The following is a 12,393-nucleotide window of genomic DNA, read 5'->3' on the forward strand; positions in this document are numbered from 1 at the left end:
CTTTATGAAGCCAACCAACCATCATCAATACGCCTCGGGAAGCAATCGAGGCTGGAATTCGATCTCCGAAAGGCTGTCAGAGCAAGTGCCTGACACTCACTGTCCAAAGTCCAACTGCATTTACGAGGGCGAAGGATATGGGCGCCGGTGATGGAAGTAAATGAAGAGAGGGAGAGGAGCTTCGGCACTCCCTCCCCCATGTTCGGCAATAAAACTTGGGTGGTGTCCTCCGCATGACATGATTCGATCTGGATTGCATGGGACGAGCCATCGCTGCCATCACTGCACCACGGAAGCACATCCAACTCGCAGAGAGAGAAATGATGGGTGAGAAGAACGACAGACCTGAAGCGAGCCCTCCAGGTGTTTAGCACCGATCTCCGAACAGTTCTTGAGCAACCCCCCTCCACCCTCCTCAGCCGCCTCCCTGTGCGGCACCAACACCATCTGACCCCTCAAACATGATCAAAATCAAACCTTGATCACAACAACGAACCCTACGCCGGGGCTTCTGGCACTAACGAGAGCGTACCGATCGTGAGGAGGAGGGCAAGCGGCCGAGGCTCCGTCGTCGGTGGCCGCCAGCGTCACTCCCGCTCACAGGGAAATGGTAAATGGGCATATGGTATTTGGGCCACCAACAAGTGTAGTATTTGGGCCGATACGAATGGGCTCTATTTGGGCCATTTCAAACCCAACAAGTCGAACACGAAGTGATTCGTGTTTAGGAATGTATTATAGCGAGCGAGTAAAATTGACTTGAAATCGGCACATTTAAGTAGAAGCCACGTCACAGACGAATGAGCATAATGGTTCGTGACGTCATTACGCGGACCAGATTTGGTAGTTTCGTGGGCGCGTGTACGTTGGTCGGACAGTCGCAGCAGCACAAAGTCCCGCCGGCCCATCGCCCGCCACGGACCGCCTCCTCGCGCGCTGTACCGCCGTCGCCGGCGCTTCCCCTCCCCCGTGCGCTGCCGCTCGCCGGTACGCCTTGCTTCCCCCCGGCGTCTCTCGTTCATGTCGTCGCTTTCTTTAGCCCTTTTTCCTCTCGCGCCGCCATCGACACAGCCTGTCACATGATCGCTACGGTGCCTTGGGTGGTGGGTGAGAGAAGAGGAGCACAACCCTTAACCCGCCGGATATCACCATATTTTGTCGGCCATTACGATCGACCTGCTGATTGGGGGCTCCAATAGAAACCCTAACTTCTGCAGGGGTCGGACCGTCGATCTTTGAGTTCGATCGCAATAACAAAGATATTATGGATTATAATATCCGTTGCTTCGCTGTTTTGTTTGATCGTAACCCTAAAGACGTTCTATGGAGACCTTTAGAAGGCCTAAGATCAAATGTTACGTATCGCCTTCTATTTCCTCTTCGCTCTAACTTTTGTGTTTTTGATTTCTTTGAGCTAAAGTCTAGTTTCTTGATACTGTGGATCATCTTGTTAGTCAATTATGTTGATTTCGAAGTCTCCAGTTGGTGGTGCAAAACTACTGTTTTTGTGCAATCGTTGGTTGCTTAGCACAGGAAGTTTCTTCTAATTTATGGTGACGACAGAGAAAAATTTTGATGGATAGTCGGGACCGATGAGTGCACAAGACTTCTTGGAAGGGATGGTTTTTTTCTCTATGGTCACAAGACTTCTTTTTTCATTAGTTATTTATGTTTTCCTATTAGTTTGTATTGTGTTTCCTTTTCAAATGTTCTAGTCTGACCAATAAATTTTGCTTTCACAATTTGTATATTGTTCACTATAGCTATGTTATTTACGTGAACAGAGAAATGATTGGTGTTTACACTTGTATTTTGACATTTACTAGTTGCTATGCATCGATATCTGATTTGTCGCCAACTATTTAAGTACTTGTAGTTAGTATAGGTTGTGGAAGAGTTAAAACTGGATTTTTGTGGGATCGAAGAGCAGAAAGATGTGATTTATCTTATGATCGAATCTTATTGTTGTTGACAATTGGTAGAGCTAGGTATGAGGCTTACTGTTCTCTTGCTCTGATCATTAAACTTCAAGATGATTCAAGTATCTGGAGAAATTTCTGTCTTGGTAGTGCTCATTTTTGTCAAATGTTGCATGATTCAGTTAAGCCTGGCTCCTATGGTACTGATAATATTGTTGTCCATGTGTCACATTATATGGGCCTCTCTTTTATCACCTGGAGAAGTTCTTTTAGAATTTTGAATTTCTTTTGCTAGGAGTTCTATATGTTTCCTTTTTTTATGTATATAAATGATATAATTTATATGTGTGAAATGTCCAAAAACCATCTCATGTTGCCGATTTACTTTTGATACATATCGATAGTTGGATTTTTAGTTTTTGGAGGTCTTTTGGTTGTAGGTTGGTTTTTGTAGTACCTTAAGTTTTCTGGTTGATGAAGAAGATACAACACTTACAAATTATGAGGTTAGTAGCATTACCTTTAGTATTAGATATATTTCTGTTGATGATATCTTGTTTCTGCAGATATTTACTTGTTACCATATGAGCACACTGTGAGATATAGCCTTTTGCCCTCATTGATGCATTTTATTCTTGAGATATAGTGTTCACACACCAAATTACTCATAGAAAACAATTTTAAATATAGAAACTATATATATATATATATATATATATATATATATATATATATATATATATATATATATATATATATATATGTATGTGTGTGTGTGTGTGTATACACACACACACCATGGTTGCCTGATTTTGTATGTATGTATATTTCCCCTCTTTTTATTTTTTGTAGAATTGTACATATGTGTTGCTTCTAAAAGAGGAACTGAAGACCAATCTATATACTATTTTAATTTTTTTATATTTTTTGTTTATATTGTTTTTACCTTTGGTTTTCTAGTCTTTTATATGAAATCCAGCAGAAAATTTATACATGATAGCAAAAGGAAAATTATTTAGAATACAGTATCATAATAAAGCAGAACTTTCATCATCATGTTTTCTTCTCCCCCGGCCCCTCTCTTTAATTACATATAAATGTACTTAGTTCAATAAAAAGAATTTTCCATTTATGCATTCCATTCCTTTAGACATGTGATCATTGATGTGCATCCAGCATATGATCAGCTTGTTTGTTTCATGCTTGTTTCTTAGAAAGAGTCGAGTTAGATGGAATGAAGCAAACTTGGATGAGATTGAAGCAAATAAACCAGTGAGGCAGAAAATAACAGAGCCTAAGACACCTTATCACCCTATGATCGAAGATGATGGTAAGACATCTGTTATATTTCATCTTATGTAGTGTTAATTTTGGTGAAGAGTAACTTTAATGCATTGTTTTGACTTGTAGGTGCTGTATCACCGAGACTTGCTTTCAACGAATGCTTGGATAATTCTGCTCATGCTGAAGCTCTTATGACTGCTTTGAATGATGTAGCTTCTTCAAGCAGAAGCCCTAACGGGGATTGGACATCTTCTGAAGATGAAACTGATGCCATGGAGCAAGATGATGGTTGCCCATTGCTTCCTGCTTAGTGCTCCTACCCACTTGGAATTTACCTGTTTCTCCTGTCTTTCCTTAATCGTTTTCTATTTTTTCTTACAAATCAAACTCATACTAGCAAAATAAGAATAGCTGAATTTTCTTTCTTTATAAATTTTCATCTTATATAACTGCTATTAAAAACATTGGTTCAAATCATTGTTGAATGGTGAAAAAGGTTCTTTATTGGTGGGAATGCAGACTAAGTGATGATCTTTAGAATGGAAGAGTGAAATCAGTTGCATGAGCTTTAAAAGTGATTCCTGTTGAAGCTTTGGTTTTGAATGACTTGTATATTTTCAGGTGAGTGATGTGTAATTTGTGGAAAATGAGGCTAATGCATGTGCCTACCTTGAGGAAAATATGGAATTCTAACCTTGTTTTTTAGGAAAGGAGAAAAATAGAAACTACAAGGAGATTAAGTGATATAGCACTAAAATGTTAGGGTAATGGTATGCTATGGTTGGAATGTTTATTTCTTGCTCCGAGCTTCTTTCTAGTTTCTTTGAGTTAGCTGGAAGTTTTAGAAAGTATAAGATGCTATGATGGGCTTGTCGATGAATCTATTGGACCATGATGATCTGTTCTGGCATCACAATAGGAGAGAAGATGGAGTGCAGTTGGGATTCCTGATATGGCCAAGCATTGAAACCCGTGAAAACTTTATTGCTCTCCAGGAAGTTTCCGTTATGGACTGGGGTCAAATACATTTGTCTTGGTGATTTAGGAGGTGAAGCATTAAAAAGTGACTTGATAGTATGTGCTAGATTTGGTGAGATACATAGATGAAATGGTACAATATGTTTCAGTTAACATTTATCATTCAACTGGTGTAACATGGATTTTCAACATCAATAGTATCAACACCAATTTTAATCTCCTTTGATTGTTTCTTTTTTGCCAATGCATTATATGTCATCATTTTTAAGTCTTTGTTATTGTGGACTCTTTATTGGCCTTCGTACGTTGACTCTCCCCAGACAATGTGAGAGTGTCATGCACCGGGTCTGCCTTTTTTTTTTTTACTATGGACTCTGTCCAACGTTTTGCGTAGTTTGTTTTGTTGCTAATGATGTTCTTGTGCTCTCCTATCAGGCCACCTTGGTGTGTTTTTGAACTGTTTTCTGTTGAGGTACTTTTGTAAGAGAATCTCATTTATACATAATGGCATATTAATTTTTTTGGTTTTTTATTTTTTTTAATAAGTACCTTATATTTTTTGCATGATTTCTTTATTTATGCCCATATCAGACAAATTAAGCTTAATTCAGGTAATTGTATGTCTGTTTATGATTGGGATAATGTAGCCGCCTGTCTCATTTCTCTTTGCTTTTTAATGCCTGTGTGTTATGATATCATATTACCAGTCTGTAAAACACCTGTGTCACTTTGGTCATTCAAATGCGTTAAATGACCAGTCACTTGCACACTAAAGCCTGCATTTATCGAGTAAGGTTTGTACTGACTAAATCTAGAGATGGATAGCACATTTGAGAGTAAAGTTTCTTGGGGTTTTCAAGGTTTTCCTATTCTAGTATCAAGTTACTCAGGTGTTGCATTAATTATATGATATGCTGCATCTTTGAAATGGTTCATTGGCCTGTCGTCTTCCATCTAAGCTTGTTAGGAAGAGAACCCCATCATGTGCTTATACCTCCTCCGAATGCTGTTACATGTGGATGATAACACTTTTATGCATCTTTTATTATATGTTCTGCTTTTTTCATCTTCGTGACATATCTCATCCAATTCAGTTGTTTATATCAACAATGTTTAACAAGCTTTAAAGGTGTATGTTTTTTTTTTCTTTCTTATAACCATTTATATTAGGAAGCAGAAACTATAGCTAACCAAGATCATTTAATATGTTCATCGACTCAGATTCTGAAGTGGATGTTGCAAGGTTGAGTTTCACGGAGCACCGGAAGGCTCACTATGATGAATTCCATAAGGTCAAAGAACTCTTGCGAGCGAAGTCCCTCGTTGATGAGGATGAAGAAGACAACAGTGGCGGGGAAACTGGCAAAGAGATCGGTGATTCAACATCGGATGAAGTGAGGGGACCCGAATCTGGTGAAGCTCAAAATTCCACACCCAACAAATAAAATAAGGGAACTACGGCCCCCATGTGATGCAGCCCACCGGTGAATAATTTCCAATAAGAAGACATCCGAGCCATTTGCTTCGATCATTGATTTCTGCTTAAATGAAAAAAAAGCATGTATCGTGATCACATGGCTTGTGGTTATCCGACTTTTAGTGCAAAATCTTTGATTCTCTAATCCATCTTACTTTATGTGATGCCAAGTCTGATCTACCTTTCTCTCCACAACATCTTTTGACTGTATTTGTACTACGGTTGTTCCATGTTTTCTCACCTCCCTTTTTCCTGGCAGTGTTTCTGGAGAGCTGTAAATCTTCATTACAAACTGTGTAAACGGTTGAATTCTGTGGTTTCTTTCACTCGATATGTGGGGTAAAATGGGTGTTATTATTGCAGGAATTGGAAAGGGTCATGGAAAATAAATCTGGTGTTATTTTTTGCAGGAGTGTGACTATTTTCCTTGGTTTTGAGCTGCATTTGTTTGTTGAGATTACGGAGGATATTACATTAAACTTCACTATTCTCATTGGTTATGAGCAGCGTACGATCATGAGATTGCAGAAGAAGAAGTTGGCAGGGTTATGTAAAATTTCATCAGTATTAGCAGTGCAGAGATTTAATCTAATAGTGGAACAACGTTTGGCACGCAATCTAGTGGAGGCTGCTGCGTCCACAGCAGCTGCAACTGAGAGACAAAAAAGAAGACTTCCACTGCGAACTGTGTCCCCAGCAAAATCCCCAAAGCTTTGATGTGCCCCACCGACCTCCGGGAAGCACTAAATTGCCGACTGACCCACTGGCGGGCGGTGTGACGTCGAGGTGTTGACCACAGGCCAAAAGGAACAGATGCAGTCGTCCCCGAGGACAGCGCAGATCTCGCAAAGCGGAAAGCCAAATCTCCGCTGCCCTCATCGCTTGCCTCCACCGCCATGGCCACTGCAGCATATATGCTTCGGAACAAATGCCCGCGACACAGCTTTCCTCCTCCTCTCTCTTCCTCCTCATGCGACCATGGATTCTCCGGATCTTTGGCACTGAAAAGAACGATCACACCACCAGTAACGTAGGCGGCGGCAGCAGCAACATGACATGTCGCTTGCTCATGTCCTGAGGTCCATCTCTGTTCAAAGCAGGAGTACCCATCATCCACAGATTGCCATTCTGCTGTCCTCCTCACCCACGCTGTTCTCCAAAAGCCCGGCACCCCGGATCCTCTTTGTGGATTTCGGATCCGCCATCATCTCTCTCCTTCGTGCTTCTCTCGCTATCTTGTCTGGTCCATCGTCCCGCATCTCCCAGCTTGGCACGGCGATCTCCATCGCAGACCTGCCACATGCAGGTGAGCTTCCAATGTAACTGTGTCGTCCAAGACAAAAGGGACGATAGTAAGATTTCCCCATGTTTAGCACACGCAAGAAACGTAGAAAGATTCGCTACCGACTGCTATCTTCCAAATTCCTTGGCGATCACATCTGGAGATATTGTATCCCGAGTGGGCCGCCTCGTGCGACATCACTAACAGCCGCCGCTTTATTCTCTGCCCAAAAGCCGTGTCACGTAATCTGTAGCTATTTTTCATCCCTCGAGAAAAGAAGGCACGCGCACTTTGTTGAAAAGGAGCGTCTGATTCCTCTCGCTTTGTGCAGTGGTCTTTGCATGAATAGAATTCAAACAAGAAGAAGAAGACGACGACGACGACGAAGAAAAATGTTGCTAACCCGTGATTCATGCATGCATGCATGGAGGTGGTGAGCATACGGAGAACATGTTGGAGCATGTAACGCTGTTTGGTGGCCTCATGTTGGAGTTGTGCCTGGCGAAGCTCTCCTCCATCTTGTGTTCGCCACTAATTTACTTGCACTCCACCGGACGCGTGGATTTGGAGGCCTTTTGTGGAATACTTTGACCACATCTTAGAAGTCAATTTGAGATTGGAAATAGGGAACATCGATCTCCTTAAGCAAACATAGAATCCCTTCGTCCAAGTTTAGACCTAACTTCACGTTCATTAACACAAGCTTTTTTGGCCATCAAATTTATACTTCACTTGTTATTCCTTCTCAGTCAAGATTTTTATCGACTCAGCTAGATAACATCTTCGTAAACACATGATGATGATGATGATGATGATGATGATGATGATGATGATGATGCACTTTAAGCAATCAGTGGTTAGCTCTATTGTTTAATGGCACTTTGATTCACTTAATATTTTAGCGTAAAGACAAACTTTTTATTGTTATTATTAGTCAAAGTGTTGGCTTTTGGTGCTTTCTTCCTTTAGAGAGGAAGATCATTTCGTTTCAAATATAAAGTTGACTTTGTGTTCGTTGAAGGTCAAAAAATTATATTCTCTTTGTCGATCAGGTCGTGAGTGCAGCATCACAAATCCAAATAAATTAGTGCTTATCTTCTGGTCAAAGCATCCATAGAGATAACAAAATAAAAAATAAAAACATTTTTGCATCATCATAATTTATCACATGGAATCGTAATCTCTAAGTATGCTTAAAGCTAGAAGAAACCTAATTAAATTTCAAACCCCTCCCCATGCATATACAATTATGTTAATATTTCTTAAAAATCAAATAACGATGAGATGAATCAAACCGTTTACTATTAACATACATATATTTTTAAAATTCAAATAATAATAATAAATCAAATTGTGCAAAATTGATGCCGATCCAACCTAAAAAGTTAAAAGCTTGTAAGTTAAACGATCAGATTAGTCTCTCTCTTTTTTATTTTCATCTCGTACATGAATATTTTTCTAACATAAATGACCTTCTAATGCTTAAGGCAGCGTTTGTTCGAGTTGGGTAACAAAGTACCGAGAAGGTTTTTAGAGTGTTTCAGAAGCTTTTAATCAGGAGGTGTCGATATATGCGGTAATAATTGGCCATAAGAAAGAACTATTATTGTTGGGATGTCATGCTCATGGTAACTTGATTGACCACATCAATCAACGATCTTAGTTGATTTACCCCACGAGTGAAGTCCGGATTCATCGAGAGTACCGACCCAATCAATCAAGCTTTGTGGAGAGAGATGGTGGCAGCATCCATGGATGGCTCTCTGGTGATAGTATGGTGTCGAGAAAAGGGGTCGGAGAGGGGCATCAGAGCCTTCTGGCCAAAGTGGATGGCAGCAATGCGCCAACTTTGTGCGCTTTTTAAAGTGGCGCCACCGCCTTCGTGCATGGCCCATGCACGCACGCACGCACGCACGCACGCACGCACGCAAGCAAAAATGCCCTCCTTTGCCTCTTAATCCATCATCAATCATCATCAGCTACTGCTGCCTTGGCCTCCGAGCAAAGGCTTTGCAGTCTCCACCGCTTCTATGTTGCTGTGCGTGCTCATAAATTCATGCACATCAACTAAAATTTCATGGGAAAGTTGACCTTGTTCTTTTGCATTCCCCAGTAATTAGGTTCAAGAGTGGCCTAATCAACCACAAGTTTGCAGCGTGGGAGAAGAACCTCTGAGAGAGGCAAAAGCCAGTTGTGGGGGGCTCCAGAAATGGCTGTCATGATATGGATGTGCAGCGCCTCCAGGATTCTCTTGCCACAGTGCTACTTTGTGGTAGTCAGTGAGATGAGCATCTTTAGAACCCAATACATAGTGAAAGAAAAAGACATTGTGGACCAAAACATAGAAGGAATGAGATCTCCAGCTTTGCACCTTTTGTTTGGCAACGCTGACATGAAGAATCCGCTTCTTGCTTCGGGAAGAAGCACTACCTCTCTCTCTCTCTCTCTCTCAACAGCATGGTACAACAAAGCATGACTGGATCATATATTGGAGATAACAAAGGCAACAAAGCCACCATCAGGCTCTTGGGTGAGCTTGCTTTGGACTCCCAGTTGACTCTCCATTGCGTGGACCTCACCAGTTCGTCTTGTTCTTGGAGTGCGAACAGAGTCAACAAAGAAGCAACCCTGTATCCCACTCCCAGCAACAGCATGTGGCTTGGCTTTCAGCCTGCAAAGCTCTCTCGAGCAGCTTTTCATGTTTGCATGATTGCTTCGGGGGCCGACGTTATCGTCCAAACGAAAGCTGCTCCTTTAGACGTGAGGCTCTAGTTGGATCGAAGGTTAATTTTAGCCTTGATCGATCTCACGATAAGAATGGAAAGAATGGTGAAGCTCCCGAGATATTTCTTTCGCCAGGACCCCTACTAATTGATAGAACATAAGATTTTCCTAACTATACGAGAAATTTCTCTATTCTGTTGAGGAAAATCCTCTATTCTGTTAGGAAAATCCTCCTAATTTGTATAAATAGGAGAGGGTGTTAATAGATTCAAGCTAAAGCATTTTCATTTCTACAATAAAGCTTTTTCAATTATTGTTCTTATCTTCTATTATTTCTATCATGGTATCAGAGCCGCTTGCCTAGAGCAAGCTCTCATCTCGCTGCCAATTCAATGTCCGTTCCCTTCTGCTACGGCATCTCTAGTGCTGCTCATCAGCACTACCCCACCTTTCTTCCTCGTTGTAGTTATTTTCCTTCCTCTTCTACTACAGCTTCCTCCTCTGTTGCAGTTTCCTCAATTGCTGTAGTAGCATCACTACAACATTGCTGTAGATTTCTTCTCTACCGTCGCAGCCGTCGTAATCGCAACCACGACCAACGTCGTTGAAAAAAGCGAAGCTTCGCTCTTGCCTTCAGCCAGCGACCAACGTCGCTGAGAAAAGTGAAGCTTCACCCTTCGGCCAGTGACCAACGCCGTTGCATTCCTAAGAGGTTCCGTGGTCAATCCTCATCTTCCTCACCGCGGTAGTCTTCGTTGATCTATCAACATTCAGCAGACTTAAGGAGAATGAAGGGAACGCCTGTGCCATCACAGTAACAGCAATCGTAGCAGCAGTAGCAGCGATCTACACTTATCTTACTCATGAAGCCTCTCGCTTGTAAACAATTCTTTTCTTTGCATCGATCCAAGATTGGTATCCTTGTCAGGAGCACCATCTTGCGGGGGCATGATAGAAGATAAGATGAAATTTCTCTATTCTGTTAGGAAAATCCTTCATCCTAATTTGTATAAATAGGAGAGGGAACATGTTAATAGATTCAAGCTAAAGCATTTTCATTTCTACGATAAAGCTTCTTCAATTATTGTTCTTATCTTCAATTATTTCTATTTCTATCACTAATCTCCGAGGAAAAGGAATGGTCCGAAAGCGTCCATCGCTTGGATGCAGCCAAAAGCAAGGAATAAAAATGAATCTCTACTGTTATCAATTGGGCATCACATTCCTACCTTTTTGGCTTTGGTTTGACAGCTCCAGCTTGTGATCCCAAATCTGGATTTGTGAATGTCGTCGTCAGCTGGGGAATTCCCTTTCCATGCTCTATCCTTAGCCTTTCAAGGCGTGTGTGTGGGTATAAATATGTATATATGCATGTACATATTCCTCTCGCAGTCAATAAAGATGTGTAAAGAAAGGCCTAAGGGAGGCGATAAAGTTGCACGTATGTGACGAACACGCTTTACCTCCATCTCCTAGTGTTTTAGATGCCAATCCATCCATTTGCAGCACAGACAGAGCATCACCGATGGAAGGTGACCATTCATTTTGCTTTTGACGAATGCTATTCAGAAAGGAAAACATTCATCATTATCTCATCATATTCAGCAGATGACCTCTCCAAAACAATATTCTTCTTTTTAGCCACTGTCAATATTATCTATACCTCCTTAATCTCTCTCTCTCTCTCTCTCTCTACTTATCAGTGAACGTTTAACACCATGAATTATTATTGTACGATAAGTATTATAATCAATAGGATACTTTGGATATTAAAAAAACACTATGTCGTAGATCAAAAAGCTAAACCCTTATGTTCTCTTTCTACTTTACTCTCTTCGTGAGATATCCTGTGAAGTTACTATCATTCTGTCATGATATAGATAAGAATGTTAAAAAATATAATTACTAGAATGTTATCTTCCAAATTTTCTACGATATAAACTTCCCTATTTGTCATTATTTTAATTGAGATCTAATTATTTTTTAATATATTTTATACTTAATTATTATACCAAGCTGTAACTAATCATTGTTTCTTGCTTCTTTACAGTACTACAAAAACTTCGTACAATCTCTTTTCTTGCTTTATCTATCTATATATATACATACATACATAAATGATCATGACAAGTCAAAGTTGCCTATCCTTGAAATCACGAAAATGTAGGCATTTTTCACAATGTAACTTAAAAATGCAATATGAAATTGACCGATTCTATCGCTATCTTTTTGTATCAGTCAACAATTTAATGTGGTATTTTCTTTGGACTATATTTGTCAGAAAAGCATGATCGGACTTTATGAGTTGCTTCCAAGTTTTCCACCAATTACTTCATTCTACAAAGCTTGCCTACTTTTAGACAACCATTCAAACATCATTAAACAGACAGTCCCAAGACGGCTCACGTAGCCTTCCTTACTGCACCGATTTGTCGGACTCTCATCAATTTCATTTATATTTTTCAAGCACGTCCGCAACTTTCATGTCACTACTCAAATTTGATACGTAGAGCTCCTCCTCTGACGTCATCATTGGTAAAAACATGATGTCAATTATTTATCTTGGATCCTTTTGATTAATTCCTTATGATGCTAAATATTTCTCCAAAAAAAATCGACAATAAAAGATATTTTACTCCTTTTAATATAAACAAAGATTTTAATATAAAAAAAATATAAGTATAATTTTAATATATGATCAAATATATAATAATTATATTTGATCCTAA

General features: G+C 40.2%; 1 protein-coding gene across 2 annotated transcripts; it reads left to right on the forward strand.

Moving 5' to 3' along the window:
- The first annotated feature begins 758 nt into the window (after positions 1–758).
- Positions 759–5,989, forward strand: LOC103989118 (protein phosphatase inhibitor 2-like). 2 transcript variants are annotated; one of them, XM_065188514.1, is made up of 5 exons: positions 759–987; positions 2,360–2,425; positions 3,107–3,249; positions 3,330–3,491; positions 5,403–5,989. In XM_065188514.1, the coding sequence occupies exons 2-5, from the start codon at positions 2,394–2,396 to the stop codon at positions 5,624–5,626; spliced, it is 561 nt and encodes a 186-aa protein (XP_065044586.1). In that variant the 5' UTR covers positions 759–987; positions 2,360–2,393; the 3' UTR covers positions 5,627–5,989. The 2 variants fall into 2 exon arrangements, with proteins under 2 accessions (XP_065044586.1, XP_065044587.1); XM_065188515.1 differs by having other exon boundaries at positions 783–987; positions 3,134–3,249.
- The last annotated feature ends 6,404 nt before the right edge of the window (positions 5,990–12,393 follow it).

This window comes from Musa acuminata, chromosome BXJ1-6, assembly GCF_036884655.1.
Source record: "Musa acuminata AAA Group cultivar baxijiao chromosome BXJ1-6, Cavendish_Baxijiao_AAA, whole genome shotgun sequence".
Lineage (NCBI taxonomy): Eukaryota > Viridiplantae > Streptophyta > Magnoliopsida > Zingiberales > Musaceae > Musa > Musa acuminata.